This window comes from Phyllostomus hastatus, unplaced genomic scaffold (assembly GCF_019186645.2).
Source record: "Phyllostomus hastatus isolate PE091 unplaced genomic scaffold, TTU_PhHast_1.1 phas_scaffold_261, whole genome shotgun sequence".
In the NCBI taxonomy this organism is placed as follows: Eukaryota; Metazoa; Chordata; class Mammalia; order Chiroptera; family Phyllostomidae; genus Phyllostomus; species Phyllostomus hastatus.
This window is the reverse complement of record NW_025334021.1, coordinates 370,135-386,701: the sequence shown is the minus strand read 5'-3', so window position 1 is coordinate 386,701 and position 16,567 is coordinate 370,135. Positions and strand designations below refer to the sequence as shown.

The 16,567-nt window shown below is 47.0% G+C and overlaps 1 protein-coding gene and 1 pseudogene across 1 annotated transcript in view; both read right to left on the bottom strand.

The window, feature by feature from the left end:
* Positions 1-839: 839 nt before the first annotated feature.
* Positions 840-1,758, bottom strand: LOC123804981 (annotated as a pseudogene).
* A 4,341-nt stretch (positions 1,759-6,099) lies between these two features.
* Positions 6,100-16,567, bottom strand: part of LOC123804980 (leukocyte immunoglobulin-like receptor subfamily A member 6) — a 32,982-nt gene continuing 22,514 nt past the window's right edge. Inside the window, exons 10-12 of the mRNA XM_045817425.1 lie at positions 9,944-10,246; positions 7,317-7,367; positions 6,100-7,174 (exon numbers count right to left, since the gene is read on the bottom strand). Coding sequence (XP_045673381.1) covers positions 7,038-7,174; positions 7,317-7,367; positions 9,944-10,246 — 491 coding nt within the window. The 3' untranslated portion in view covers positions 6,100-7,037. The remainder of the gene's footprint in view (positions 7,175-7,316; positions 7,368-9,943; positions 10,247-16,567) is intronic.

The following is a 16,567-nucleotide window of genomic DNA, read 5'->3' as shown; positions in this document are numbered from 1 at the left end:
TACTGGCTGCATGGTGAGGGAGGGTCTGACAGGGAGCCAACATAGAGAGGGGGGTGGGTGGGTGAGGGTCTGCTGCAGACCTAGAGTGTCACCAGGCCCCTTTCTGAGGACCCTCTCTTCTGTCTGTCTCTGTTTTATCTGCATGTTCTGCTCCCCCTCCCTCTCCCATCCCCTGTCTCTGTCTCCTTCCCTCCTTGGGGACAGACCCTACACCCCTTCCTCTGACCATCACCACCTGAGACCCCCAGGAGGGCCTGAGCAGACTCTGAGTCCTGGGCTGAATCCATTGGCTCCTCACCTGCCACCAGGGTGTTCAGAGGGTCACTGGGATCTGAACACTCAAAGGACAGGTTGTGTCCACCACACCACCTGTACTGGCCCCCGTGAGAGCTGCTCACAGTGCCCAGGGGGAAAGTCAGTCTGAGAGAACCCAGCCTGGGGCTGCAGTACAGAGCTCTGGTAGAGGCCTTGTACCCTGTCCTTGGACAGAGCAAATCTGTTATAGACGATGTTGGAACAACACTGGAGGGTCAGGTTCTATCCTGAGGCCACAATGGGGCCCTGCTGGCTCAGGGGGGAGGGCCTCCTTGAGCCACCTGTGGGGACCAGACACTAGTGACAGGGCTGCTCCACCCATGAACCCTCCTCCTGGCCTGGCCCTGCCCCCAGGCCCTGCTGTCTTTCTCTCTGTGCCTCTGACTCAGGAGCTCCTGTGCTCCCCTCACCCCACCTCTCACATGAGGATTCCCTCCCAGCAAAGACCCCTGGAACTTGTCTGGAGCCTCAGTCCATGAATGGGACAGTAATGGGATGTACCTGAGACCAGGAGCTCCAAGGAGTCACTGGGCACTTGACCACACCTGGGAGGTATTCCTATAACAGCCATAGCATCTGAACCTCCATCTGTGGTTGGGGGTCACAGGGCCCACAGTGAACTGGGCCTGGACCTATCCACTGGGGTGAGGCTATGAGTCCAGGGTCCAGGAGAGCCTGTCTTCTCCTTCCTTAGAACAAACTTGCCAAATCCCTGGAATGAGTTACATCTGAGAGTCACATTCCCTCCTGGCGTCATGACACGGCTGGTCAGGGCTGAGAGGCTGGGTTTGTTGTACACTCCTAGGAGAGAAGGAGGCAGCATGTGAAATGGGACTCACACCTCCTTCACATTCCCCAGGGCTGGGCTGTGAGGAGGAGAACCCTTAGAGTATCCTCCTTCCTGAGGACTGAGCCTGAGGCTGGGACCTTGATGTGCCCTCACCTGTCACCACCAACTCCAGGGTGTCACTGGGCTCTGACCAGCCAGTGGGGATGAGATAGTAACAGTGATATCTCCCTGCTGAGATCACTGTCATGTATATGATGGACAAGTTGGTCTTGTCCATGGAATCTAGTGGCTTCTATCTGCCCCAGGGTTGTGTGTTTCCCTCTTTATCCAGATGGAACTCTTGGGCCTTCTGGGAGCTCTGACACCAGATGGTCACCATTCTACCCCAGGGGATCACAGAGCCTGGCTCAGTACACAAGGTGGGTTTGGGGAGGGTCCCTGGAAGGAATCAGAGGCTGGGTCACAAGACATTCATCCCCAGTCCCCAGATTTCAGCCCCAGGACCTTCCCTGGTATCCCCTATCCATTAACTCAGAACTTCTATTCTTCATCCCCAAAGGCTGGAGAAAGTGACCCTTTGTCCTTTGTACACAGAAGGACCCAGAACACCTGGGGACACACTCACCTTCCTGCTCTGAGGTCCTCAGGCCCATGCTCAGCCCTGCAAGAGAGTCCCTGGGAGAGATTTGCCCTGAATCCTGAGCAGAACCCTCCTCCCAGGGAGCCTCCTGAGTCCTAGGGTGCTGACTGAACAGGGCTTCCCTTCCCCCCTCACATCTCACCAAGGCAGAGCAGGGCCATGAGTCTGGAGAGCATGGTGTCTCTCCTCTCTGAGCTCCGCCAGTCAGAAGGAAGAGACCACGGAGTCCTCAGGGTGGATAGACACAGGATGTGGCCACTGGCAGGATGGCCATCCTTGTTATGGTGATATGACGTCAGAAGTCCCTCAGGAAGGGGCACAATGTCTCCTCAGGAGTAAAATTCTCATCTCCATGAGGAAGAAGGAAATCGACCCCAGGTTTTCCGAGGTGATCCTTAAAGTTGAAGTGACCCAAGGCACATCCTTCCAGGTCAGAGCCTTCCCCACAGAGTCCCTTCACCCTGTAACTGTCCATCAGGACCTCTCTTTGGGTCCCCCACATTGACAGTGGTCACCCAGGCCCTAGAGACACTTCAGGAAGATGCTGGTCCTTGTGCCTGCAGAGCTCAGCTCAGCAGAGACATAGTCTCCTCCTCACTGTGCAGTTCAGGCGAGTGTCACTGTGACAATGAGCACAAAGGACAGACACAGGGAAGTGAGGGAAGGACACATGCCCCTTTCCCTGGCCCCAGAGTGTGGCTTGCTTTCTATTCCAACAACCACCACTGACTTCTCATTTTTCTTAGCAATGGCGTCCACCCCACCTTCTTGGCGACAAGCCTCTGAGTGGTCCCTGCCTCCTCAGTGCCCCTTGTTTCCTGGTTCAAGCCTCCTCCTCATGTGTGGTCCTGCCCTCAAGCTTCAGGGGACATTGATTTGGGTTAGAGTCTTGATTTTTACTTAAAGCAGATATTAACTTAAATACTCATCATCCAATGTCCATGTATCCTTCAATGGCAATGTCCTGTCTCTGCCTCAGTCTCCTTATCTGGATCCTGTCGTCACAAAGTCCAGTTCCCACAGTGGCTGTGGGTCAGTGGTGCTGGTTCATGGTAAGGAGACTTCCATTTCCAGATAAGATGATGATGTGAGTGGGCTGGGACATGAGAGGATCAAGATGTCCAGGGTCAAGGACAAGATTATTGCATGTGCTCGAGACCATGTCTGCTCTGAATATCAAGCCCAGCTACTCACAAGACCTCTAAAGTATGTAGGCACAGACATGTGTGGGAAAGAGAAATGTCCCCAAATAGAGAAGAAACCACAGTGGAGAACAAAGATTGAAACTGAGTGGGCCCAGTAACCAGGATTATCCATGAGTCTTAGAGAAGAAATCCCCCACTGAGTGGACAGAAAGGGACCCAAGGTCCTCACAGGAAGGGCGTTCAGAGAGCAGGTGAAGGCTGGAAGTGTGGTCCCTGCCCCATGTTTCTGTGTGGGCTCTGGTATGTCTCTGCCCACTCACCCAAGTTCATGGTCAGCACTGAGCATTCCCTCCTGTGTGTCCTGAAAAAGACTGAGACCAGTATGTCAGCCATGGGTGTCTGTCCTGAGTGTGTGTGTGAGGCTCCCAGAACCAGCCCTGGTGGGCAGAACATTGAACAGGTGCTGAATCTGAGAGAATGGTCGGCATGGGGCAGGGGCAACTGTCATAGACCCTGCTTAGCCCGACTCCCAGGACAGCCCTGGAGAATCTGTGGGACATCAGGTGTGTGAGGGGAGAGGCTTCTACAAGAGTGGGCAGTGGAGAAATCCTAATGGTGACAGACAGTGCTATGGACCCCATCTACTGACACTGGGGACTGTCACATGCAATGAAAGAGTGTCAGTAGGAAATATGAGAGCAATGGAAGATGATAACATATAAATACCTGAAAAATAAAGGGAGGATTCAAATTCTGAGCCAATAATATATGAATTGTTTTATGAAGATGAATATAATGAGTTAGAAACTCATTATATTCAATTTAATAATATGAATTGTTTTATGAAGATGAATATAATGAGTTAGAAACTTTAGACATGCGACAACTCAATAGATGGACACATGAAAATAATTCTTCCCATCAAGGATGAGACAGAGCTGATGGGCCATGTATGACAATACAGAGGAAATGTCCAGAATACATCATAGACAGACCATAAGTGGGGACTGAAGGCACTCATGGATTAGAGTGAGGAGGGTGGACGTCATATCTATGGGGTCAGAAAGAAAGAAGTGAGTGTGACATTTAATAACAGCTCAAGAGATAAATAATCAAATATCTTACCAAGCTGAATAAAGACCAATCTAGTGTTAGGGAGCAGATATATAAAAACGAAATGTGTATCTTGACTTTTTGTGGTTAATGAAGATAATGAAGGTCAAATAAAAACACAACAACATATCCTACACCCAAGTTTATGCATCAGAAATGGTTAATTTTAGTCCCTGGCTGGGTCACTCAGTGGGTTAGATTAAGCCCAAAACTTATTTGGGCTTAATCTCCAGTTGGGGCGCACACAACAAACAACCAATGGATGATGCATCAGTAAGTGGATCAACAATTGATGTTTCTCTCTCTCTCTCTCTCTCTGCCCCACCTCTCAAAAGAAACAATAAAAAATATTTTAAAGGTTAATTTTATTTTAATGTGAATTTCAACTCTAAAAGAAAATAATGGAGGACTGGCCTGGGGTCCTAAAAAGTCCTAAAATTAACTTCCTAGATGCGATGCACATCACCATAGTGACAAGTTCGCTGGGACCGGATTTCCTCATAGCAAACAGTGACACCAGAGGACAGTGGGGACACACCTTCCAGGAGCAGATTGCTAGTGAAGATTCTGGACTGGCCCCATTAGCTTTAAGGGACAAGGTGAATGTGTCAACCAGGCCAGTCTCTAAGCAGGAACCTGTGTCTCCTCCCAACCCACCCTGTGAGGCTGTGTGTCCAGGAGAGAGAACAGATTTCCTGGGAAAGAGTCTTACCACAGGAAAAGGTTTTCTCTCTGAGGAGCTGATTCACAAACTTTAGTTGAAATAAGAAAGTGTTTCCTAGTTCCTTGGTAAAGCAAATGAGACTGAAATGAGGCATTTCAAGAGCAGTACATTTTAAAATATTTTCATCTTTTCACACTTGGTGAAAGGAATAAAATTCAGTGATGTATTTTAGTTAGAAGAACAAAGATCCAAACTGGAAAGTGGGATGCAACAGTGAGGCAAAGTGGGAAAAAACATTAAAAATAAATTTTTAATGTCTATGTTGTGACCCAGACACTTATATAATATTTGATGTCAACTGAATTGAGAAGTAAAACTTATTTGGAAAAGAAGGAAATGATGTCATATGCTACATGGGGGTATCTGAAGGACAAGTAAAATAAACAATCACATAAGAGCAAAAAAAAAATCCATACACACTTTTTTCAAACACGTCGGAATTATAGCTAAGCTACAGGAAAACCATCATCCAGAACTTCCTGCTTTCAAGGTGAACAGAAGTCCCACAACTAAGAGTGTAAAGAAGAAGCCACATCGAGACATGAAATGGGCTGGTCCCACATCCACATGTGGCAGACAGAAGTCAGGAGGGAGAGTTCTGCTACAGAGGTTCTCCCTGAGGAGCCAGGGGTCCCAGCCCCAGACAGGGCACCCCAGCCCAGGGTTCCAGAGCCAAGGAAAGAAATCCTCATAACTTCTGGCTGTGAAAACCAGTGGGGACTGTGGCTGAGTGAGACTACAACTTCTGAAGTCCCAGGCAGTTCCCATCCCACCCAACTTGCAATCTCGCCCAAGCTGTTTCCAGTGCGTTTTCCACACAAATGGCCTCTCTTGCCTCATGCTTCAGACTTTCCTGAAACCTCTCAAATCAGCAGCACCCAAACCCTAATCAATATCCTTGTGAATGATGCCATGTACACATGTTCTCTAAGACAGGTACTTAAAGGTAGAGCTGTGTGTCTCTAACAGGGTAACTGTAATGTGTCTGCTTGGTTGGTGACTACAATTTGCCCTCCTACAAGTGATGCATTAGAATGCTATTGGCTCACTGTCCTCTCCCCCAAGGGATAGTAGGATTTTTCTCTTGGCTTCTCCTCTGGATGCATTGGGACTGTGCCCTTGTACTTCTGTGGAAAATCAGTTACAACACTGAAGTAGAAATCATCATTACATATAAAAGGACAGGCAGCTTAGGTGCACTCTCGGGCTGTCAGACTGCTGTGACTGGTGTCCCACACTGGCTTATACTGTCTGTGAAAGTCAGATTGTGTGTCACTTCTGGACTCTGCATCAGGACCTCACAGGGGCACCTCCAAGTTGGCCACCAGGGGAACACAGATACCAAAACATGGGAAAACACCAAGAACCAGTGTTTTATTAAGAGGAATTCATAGGAGTGACATCGGGTAGTGAAATTATATATAAGTTTCAATGTACAATTCTCTAATACAACATCTGTATCCTGCACTGTGTTTTTAACAGTGGGTTTTTCCAGTGCACTGCAACCCGGGCAGTCCCTTCAGACAAATACATCTTGATTTCCCCAGGCTGGTGTGGCTCCATTGGTTGGAGCATCATCCCATAACCAAAACTTTGTCCTATTTGTTCCCAGTCAGCCCACATACCTAGATTGCAAGTTCAATCCCCTGTCAGGCACATATGGGAGGCAACCAATCATTGTTCATTTCTCACGTCAGTGTTTCTGCTTCTCTCTTCTACCTCTCAAAATAAAAAGCAATGTAAATATCCTCAGGTGTAGATAAAAAAAAAGTCTTTTCTCCATGTGAGGAGGTTCCTGGGGAAAGTCCACAGGTGCCATCTTAGGAAAGGTGAAGGCACATGGGTCCACAGACGGTGCTAGGGCATCATTTTGGATTTATCTCTTGTGCGCTGAATGTTTGTGATGCCAGTTCATGGATTTATTAAAATAGATTTCAGGCTGTGCACTGAGTAGATGGGCAATTTATACCAACCTCGGGCAGGTGTAATAAGACATAAAAAAGAACATGTTTCTGAAAGTGCAGGGAGGTATGGACGTGACCATGCCATGTGGGATCAATTCCAATTTAACTGAATGGGAAAAAGTCAGACCTTGTCACATGACTCAACAATGGACAGGAAAGGATGGGCTGAATTTAATGGCAGAAGGGTTCAGACCTTGTCCCCCTGCATATGACCAAGAAATCCTCCACCTGCAATAAGCTACAGACAGGTCACATGGCATGCCCCGATTATGTTCCATAACTTTCTGGGCACATGACCTCATTTCCAAGTCTCTTACTCTGAAGGGTGCTCTGGCCACTTCTGTGTTCAGGTCCTGGCCACAGCCTGGGCCATTCTCTCGCTGTCTTGAGCCTGAAACAGCAGTACCCCGAGGACCACCAGGACCAAGCCAGCCAGGCCCATGCGGATTAGATTCCCCACTCTGTAGTCTTGAGGGTGGGAGTCTAGGAAATGTGGACAGAGAGGTTTCAGAGGTCACAGCAGGCAAGACCCCTGGATCTGGGATGCCCACACAGCACACCCGTCTTCCCCTGACAGGCAGGACCCTCTGCACCCAGCCTTATAACTGAGGATTCTTCTACTCACCATTCATGTCATCTGAGCTGTTATGTGATGGGCCGATGGTGGCAGCTGCTCCTTGAAAATCATAAAGAAGTGGATGTATGAGCAGTTGATCCCACTCAAGCCAATTGTCCTCAAAACTCTTGAGTGTCTCATGACCTCATGCTTCTAACTCCTCAAACCATCTCTCTGCTATGAGGGTCCTGTCTGCTGCCATGGGCCATGCCCATCTCCCGGGTACTTGTCAGTGCAGACATTGCTCCTGAGAGTTCAGGTTTGGTGAGAAAGGTGGTCTCTCATTACAGAACAGAGACATTCTTCTAATGCCCCTGCTCTATGTGGCAGACTCAACCATCCAAACTCACTCTTCTGGAGCTGAGAGTGTGTATTTATTCAGCAGCTGAGGACTCAGGGTCCATGGGTGGGTCTCATCTATACACTCAGATATATATGGGGTACTCAAACAATTCTTGAGCTCTGAGTATAGATAATTTTATGAAAAAACTTCAAAATGTATCTGAAGTCTAAAACAACCCCTTTAAACATCTTTATTTTAAAAAAACCTTCCTTTTAGTATAATGTTACTTTTCTCTTAAAAATATTCTATTTATTAATTTTAGGAATGGAAAGAGAGGAAGAGAAACATCAATGTGTGGTTTCCTCTTGAGCACCCCCTATTGGACAGCTGACCCACAACCTAAAAATATGCCCTGACAGGAAAAGGAACCAGCAACCATTTGATTTGCAGGCTGGCACTCACTCTACTCAGCCACACCACCAGGTCAAAAGGTTACTTTTCATAATAAAGGAATAATTTAACATAATCACAGTGAAAATAGGAGTAGATTTACCTTTTTAAAGTCAGAAATGTTCATAACTTAAATGTATATGTGGAAGCATTGCTTTAAATTTCTCAGAAAACATGCTATAATAGAGAGGTGTGGGCAGACATGTAGAGAAAAGACAAGAATTTCACACCGAATCTGGGCAAGAACCCCCAGTTCCTCATGAGGTATCCACAGCCCCCCACACGCAACCTGAGTCTCAGGTGAGCACTGAGTGCTAGAGGCCTCCAGGTGAGCCCAGGGGCCTGCAGAGTGATGCCCATAGGTGGGGGCACTTCTCCCCATAAGAGAGTGTCCCATGGGGACTGTACTATCCTCCACAGCAGCACCACCTTGGTTGAGCCGCCTCTTGCCCTGCTGTGAGAGGGTTGAAGGACCCCCATACAGGGCAGCGGGTTCCACTAAGGGTCTGGAAATGAAGTGCCAAGGGAGAGTCCACCTGTTCTCTCTCCAACCCTCCTGGCTGCTCCCCCTGCATAGTTCAGCTAGTTTCCCTGTATTACAAGCCAGACCTGGACACCAAATTCTGCAAACTGGCACCAAACAAACTACTGAGGGGCCTAGGCTTTTGGTGGAAAATCCCACAGATTCTATGTGGCAGGGGGAACAGTGACACCCTCAATGTGAATTTCCAAATCCTCACAGTTTCCTTGATACCAAGGCTTCTGCTTGCTAAGCTAAGCCCCCACGCTGGATGGAGCTGCTCCCCCACACCCATCTCCCTGAGCTGTTTCATCTGTACAAGGTCCCAGTTAGTGGGACAAGTAGAGAGGGTGGGACCAGGAACAGGTGCCACTTCTTCAGGTGCCCCCAAAAGTCAGAAATGAACATGCTTCTGTGGGTTCTGGGGAGGAAGCTCCCCCTTACTCAGGTGGAGAAAGATCCTCAGAACTCACCTCCCTGGGCAGCTGAGTCCACACACACCCTCTGCCCTCTATCCTAGGGTCCTGCCTGTGGCATTTGCCTCTGGGGAGCAGCACTGCTCTGGTTCTGAGATGGAGACACCTGAAGGCAGTTGGCTGGGACTCCATCCTGTAACTCCAGTTCACTCTCACTTGCCTCTTGATGTCACAGTCCAGCAAGACTGTCTCCCTCCCTTGCTCAGCCCTGTCTGAGCCTGCAGAGTCAGGAGGTCCCAGGGGTGGGCGATGTATACCTGCTTCTGCCTCTCACAGGATGACCCTTCTCTGTGGAGCCACCTAGCCCTCCCATTATGCCTTACCAGGGGACAGAGCCCACAGTGGTCCTTGGAGCTCAGAGAGGATATGGCAGGTGAGTCTCACCGGAGACCAGGATCTCTGGGGCCAGAAACTAGATGACATCTTGACCCCAGTGGGGCACTGGCAGCCTCTACCATTGGAACCCACCCATAGGTCATAAGCCCGGGCTGGGTAGCAGAAGGCAGAGGCTGCCTTCTGCTGACATGAGCCAGGCTGCTCCTCTGTTCAGCTGGGCCCCTAACATCTCCCTCCACCATGACCACCTTACCTGTCACCTGCCTTCCTTACCCTGCACAGGCCTAACTGGGCTGGGGTGATGGGAAAACCATCAGAGACCCTGGAGCCCCATGGTTCCCATGAAATCTCTCCCTGCTGACACCCAGAGCCCCGAAGCTCTAGCCTGACCTTAAATATCTGAGGGGCATAAGATGCTCAGACTCAATCTCCATGGCTGGTCTGTGTTTGTGGACAAGGAGCCCCTGTGCTCCCCTCACTCCACCCTTCACATGGGGGCTCCCCTCCCAACAAATACCCCAATCACCTGTCCAGTGCCTCAATCCATGGATGGGACAAGAATGGGACTCACCTGATACCAGGAGCTGCAGGGGCTCACTGGCTGGTGACCACATCTGGGGGTTGCTCCTGTAGTAACCATAGCATCTGAAAGTCCCACTCTGTCTGGGGATCATGGGGCCCACAGGGAACAGGGCCTGGAAATGCCCACTTGGGTCTTGCTGTGAGTGCAGGCTCCAAGAGAGCCTGTTTTCTGCTTCCTTAGTCAGAACAAACTTGCCAAATCCCTCATATGAGTGACATTTGAGAGTCACATTCTCTCCTGAGGTCACAACAGGGCTGGGCTGGGCTGAGAGGCTCGGTTTGCTGTAGACTCCTAGGAGAGAAGGAGGCAGCATGTTAAATGGGGCTCACACCTCCTACACATCCCCCAGGGCTGGGCTGTGTGGGGGACACCCCCTGAGAGTGTCCTTTCTGAAGGAAGAGTCTGAACCTGGGACTTCTGAGTGTCCTCTCACCTGTCACCACCAGCTCCAGAGGGTCACTGTGCTCTGACCAAACACCTTGGCTGAGATAGGAACAGTGATATCTCCCTGCAGTGTGATCTGTCATCTTTGTGATGGGGAATTTGGCCTTGTTCCTGGGATCCAGTGGCTTCTGTTTGTCCCAGAGCTCTGGGCTTCCCTCTTTATCCAGACAGAACTCCTGAGCCTGCAGGGTCCCCTGACACCAGATAGTCACAGGGCTCCCCCAGGGAATCACAGTGCCGGGCTCAGCCCAGAGGGTGGGTTTGGGGAGGGTCTCTGGAAGGAATCAGAGGCTGAGTCAGAACATTTCTTACCCCCAGTGCCCAGCTCTCAACCCCCAACATCTCAGATGTCCTTCATCTGTCATCCAAGAAGTGCTGCTCTTCATGTCCAACTTCCCAATGAGTTGCCCCTGATCTCCAGGGGGAATGACATCTAGGAGCCCTGGTGACAGACTCACCTGCCTGCACAGGTGTCCTCAGGCCCATGCTCAGCCCTGCAAGAGAGTTCCTGTGAGAGATTTGCCCTGAATCCTAACCAGAACCCTCCTCCCGCAGAGCCTTCCAAGTCCTCGGGTCCTGACAAACAGGGCCTCCCCTGCCTGCTAACTACTCACCAAGGCAGACCAGGACCATGACGCTGGGGGTCATGGTGTCTCCTCTGTGAACCCAGCTATGCAGAAGGTAGAGACCAAGGAGTCCTCAGTGTAGAGATTCACAGGGTGTGGTGACTGGGAGGTTGGCTATCCCTGTCATGAGGTTGTCACACAAACAGCCCATCAGGAACAAGGACAGTGTCTCTCCCCAAGAGTCCGAACATCAGTTTCTTGATGAGGGAAGTTATAGGCGAGGAGCCTCCTGAAACTCCCCTCACAGGTCATGTGGACTAGGGCACAGCCTTCCAGGTCAGAGCTTCCACTATGGAGTCCATTCACCCTCTGCCCATCTTTCAGCACCTCCTTCTGTGTTCTCCCCATGGACAGTGGTTACCCAGGCACTGGAGACACTTCAGGAAGACAGGGGTCCCTGTGCCTGCAGAGCTCAGCTCAGCAGAGACATAGTCCTCTCCTCACTGTGCAGTTTAGGCAAGTGTCATGGTGACAATGAGAATATAGGACAGACACAGGGAAGTGAGAGAATGACGCAAGCCCCTTCCCCTGGCCCCAGAGTTTGATTTTCTTTCTATCCCAGCCACCCTCACTGACTTCTCATTTTTTCTTAGCAACAGTGTCCACCCACCTTCCTGAGGACAAGCCTCTGAGTGACCCCTGTCCCCTCAGTGCCCCTTATTTCCTGGTTCAAGTCTCCTCCTCATGCTGTGGTCCTGCCTTCAAGCTTCAGGAGACATTGATTGGGACTGGGCTGTGATTTTTCCTCTTAACAAACATTATTGGAATACCCATAACCGAATGCCTGAGTGATCTGTGTGCTAATGTCCTATCTCTGAGCCTCAGTTTCCTCATCTGAATCGTGTTGTTACAAACCCAGTCCCCAAAGTGGCTGTGCATCAGTGGTACTGGTTCATGGTAAGGAAACTTCCACTTCCAGACCAGATGAAAATGTGACTGAGATGGGACATGAGAGGATCAAGGTGTCCAGCATCAAGGGCAGGATTGTAGCAACCACTTGAGACCTTGTTTGCTCTGAACACCAAGCCCAGCTACTCACAACAGCTCTAAAGTATGTAGGCACAGACATGTGCAGGAAAGAGGAATGAAAGTTTCCCAAATGGAGAGGGAACCACAGTGGAGAACAGGCACTGAAAGTGAGTGGCCCCCAGTGACAAGCACCATCATGAGTCATAGGGATGAGATCTCCCTAAGTGGACAGAGAGGGACTCCAGATCCTCAAGGGAAGGGGAGCAGAGAGCAGGCGAAGGCTGGAAGTGTGGTCCCCACCCTGTGCTTCTGTGCAAGCTCTGGAATGTATCTGCCCACTCATCCAGCTTCATGGTAAGTAATGAGCAGTCTGTTCTGTGTGTCCTGAAACAAACTGAGTCCCGCATGTCAGTCATGGGTGTCTGTCCCGAGTGTGTGTGTGAGGCTCCCATTGGACCAGCCCTGGTGGGCAGAATGCTGAGCAGGTGCTGAACCTGAGAGAGTGGTCAGCAAAGAGCAGGGGCAGCCACCACAATCCCTGCTCAACCTGACTTCAGGGTCAGCCCTGGAAAATCTGTCAGAGATGAGGTGTGTGAGGGGAGAGATTCCTATAAGAGTGGACAGTGGAGAATTCCTAATGGCGACAGACAGTGCTATGGATGCCCTCTACTGATATTGGGGACTGTCCAATACAATGGAAGAAGTCAGCAGGAAAGCAAGAAAGCAATTTAAGATGACTGCATGTAATACCTGAAAAAGGGAGGATTCCATTTTTGAGGCAATAATATCAATTGCTTTATGCAGATGAATATAACGAGTTAGAAACCTTAGAGATGAGTAAACCCAATAGATGGACACATGAAAATAATTCTTCCCATCAAGGATGACACACAGCTGAAGGGCCATTTATGACAGTGGAGTGCAATATAGAGGAATTTCAAGAATGCAGCAGAGGGAGACCAGAAGTGGGGACTGAAGGTACTTGGAGACTAGAGTGAGGAGGGTGGACATCATATGTATGGTGTCAGAAAGAAAGAAGTGAGTGTGACATTTGGTAACAGCTCAAGACAGAAATAATCAAACATTTTACTGAGATGAAGAAAGACCAATCTAGTGTTAGGGAGCAGGTATATAAAAATGAAATCTGTATCTTCACTTTTGTAAAAATTGCTGCTCAAGTACAGTTTTCTAACTTTTACCCTCATCCCAGCCCACCTTCCCCACACCTCCCCACCTCCCTCCTTTTTCCAAACTCCCTTGTTTTTGTCCATGTGTCCTTTATACTTTTTTGCTGTAAACCCTTCCCCTTTTCCCCTGAAATTCCCTCCCCTATCCCCTCTGGTCACTGTCAGCCTATTCTCTATTTCAGTGTCTGACTATATTTTGCCTGTTTGTTTGTTTTGTTGATTAGCTTCCTGTTCAGGTGATATCATATGGTGTTTGTCTTTCACTGCCTGGCTTACTTTGCTTAGCGTAATGCCTTCCAATTTCATCCATGCTGTTGCAAAGGGTAGGAGTTCCTTCTTTTTTTCTGCTCCGTAGAATTCCATTGTGCAAATGTACCATAGTTTTTTCATCCATTCATTTACTGATGGGCACTTCGGCTGCTTCCAGCACTTGGCTATTGTAAACTGTGCTACTATAAACATTGGGGTGCACAGGTTTTTTGGATTGGTGTTTCTGGGTTCTTAGCATATAATCCTAGCAGTGGAATTGCTGGGTGAAAAGGCAGATCCATTTTTAGTTTTCTGAGAAAAATTCCATGCCATTTTCTGTAGTAGTTGTACTAGTCTGTAATCCCACCAACAGTGCACTAGGGTCCCCTTTTCTCCACAACCTCTCCAACACTTGCTGTTTCTTCCTTTGTTTATGATGGCCATTCTGACTGGTGTGAAGTGGTATCTCATTGTGGTATGAATTTGCATCTCTCTGATAGCTAGGGATACTGAGCATCTTTTCATGTGTCTCTGGACTCTCCATGTGTCCTCCTTGGTGAAGTGTCTGTTCAAGTCCTTTGCCCATTTTTTAATTGGGTTGTTTGTCTTCCTAGACTGGAGTCATCTGAGTTCTTTATATATTTTGGACATTAAACCCTTGTCTAAGGTATCATTGGCAAATATGTTTTCCCATACAGTTGGTTCTCTTTTTATTTTAATACTGTTTTCTTTAGCCATGCAGAAGCTTTTTATTTTGATGAGATTGTATTTGTTTATTCTTCCTTTTATGTCCTTTGCTCTAGGGGACATATAAGTGAAAATGTTGCTGCATGAAATACCTGAGATTTTCCTGCCTATGTTCTCCTCTAGGACTTTAATGGTGTCACAGCTTATATTGAAATCTTTTATCTACCTTGAATTTATTTGTGTGTATGGTGTATGTTGGTGCTCAAGTTTCATTTTTTGTACATAGCTGTCCAGCTCTCCCCACACCATTTGTTGAAGAGGCCATGTTTACTCCATTTTATGTTGCTGCCTCCTTTGTCAAATATTAATTGACCATAGAGACTTGGGTTTATTTCTGGGCTCTCTGTTCTGTTCCATTGGTTCATGTGCCTGTTTTTATGCCAGTAGCAGGCTCTTTTGATTACAGTGGACTTGTAATACAGTTTGCTTTCAGGTATTGTGATCCCTCCTACATTGCTCTTCTTTCTCAAAAGTGCAGCAGCTATTCGGGGTCGTTTATGGTTCCATATAAATTTTTGAAGTGTTTGTTTTATGTCTGTGAAGTATGCCATTGGTACTTTAATAGGTATTGCACTGAATCTTTACATTGCTTTGGGTAGTATGGACATTTTGATGATTTTAATTCTTCTGATCCATGAACATAGTATATGTTTCCATTTGTGTCTTCTTTGATTTCTTTCTTCAGTGTTGTGTAGTTTTCTGAGTACAGGTCTTTTACCTCCTTGGCTACGATTATTCCTACGTATTTTATTTTTCTTATTGCTATATCAAATGGGATTTTTTTCTTGATTTCTGCTTCTGCTGTTTTATTGTTTGTGTACAAAAATGTCTTTGATTTCTTGATATTGACTTTTTATCCCGTTGTTTTGCCAAATTCATTTATTTGGTGAGGCAGTTTTTTGGCAGAGTCTATAGGATTTTCTATGTACACTATCATGCCATCTACAAACAATGACAGTTTTGTTTCCTCCTTTCCGATTTGGATGCCTCTTTTTTATTTACTTGTCTAATCGCTGTGACTAAAATTTCCAATACTATGTTGAATAGAAGTGGTGAAAGTGGACAACCTTGTCTTGTTCCTGATCTTAGTGGAAAAGATTTTAGTGTTTGCCCATTGAGTATGATGTTGGCTGTAGGTCTCTCATAGATGGTCTCTATTATGTTGAGGAATGCTCCCTCTATTCCCACTTTGCTGAGAGTTTTTATCATATATGGGTGCTGTACTTATCAAATGCTTTTTCTGCATCTATTGATATCATCATGTGGTTTTTGTCTTTGTTTTTGTTTATGTGATATATTACATTCATTGATTTGTGAATATTGTATCATTCTTGCATCCCTGAGATTAATCCCACTTGGTCATGGTGTGTGATCTTTTTAATGTATTGTTGGATGTGGTTTGCCAATATTTTGTTGAGGATTTTAGAATCTATATTCATCAGCGATATTGGCCTGAAGTTTTCTTTCCTTGTTGTGTCTTTATCTGGTTTTGGAATTAGAACGATGCTGGCTTCATAAAAACAGTTTGGGAGTCTTCCATTATTTTGGAGTTTTTGCAATAGTCTGTGGAGGATAGGGGTTAGTTCTTCCTTAAATGCTTTATAGAATTCTTCTGTGAAACCATCCAGTCCAGAGCTTTTGTGTGTCAGGAGTATTTTGATTACTGCTTCAATTTCATCTTCTGTTATTGGTCTGTTCAGCCATTTTGCTGATTCTTTATTGAGTTTTGGAAGATTATATTTTTTGAGAAATTTGTCTATTTCACCTAGGTTTTCAAATTTCTTGGCATATAGTTCTTCATAGTAATTTCTTACAACCCTTTGTATTTCTGTGGTATCAGTTGTAATCTCTCTTCTTTCATTTCTCATTGTGTTTATTTGGGTCTTCTCTCTTTTTTTTTTCTTCATGAGCCTACTTAAAGGCTTGTCAATTTTGTTTATCTTTTCAAAGAACCAGTTCCTGGATTCATTGATCCTTAGAATTGTGCTTTTAGTCTCTACGTCATTTAACTGTGCTCTGATGTTGATTATTTCCTTCCTTCTACTTGCTCTAGGCTGTCTTTGTTGTTCCTCGAGTTCTTGTAGGCATAGGGTTAGGTTGTTTGTTTGAGATGTTTCTATCTTTTTTAGGTAGGCCTGTATCACTATCTACTTCCCTCTCAAGACTGCCTTTCCTGTGTCTCATAAGTGTTGGGTTGTTGTGAGTTCATTTTTGTTTGTTTCCAGAAACTTTCTGATTTCTTTCCTAATTTCATTCTTGATCCATTCATTGTTTAATAACATGCTATTCAATCTCCATGATTTTAAGTGTTTGGGGTTTTTTTTCTTGGGGTTGTTTTCCAGTTTTAGTCCCTTGTGGTTGGAGAAAATGCTTTGTATGATTTCAATTTC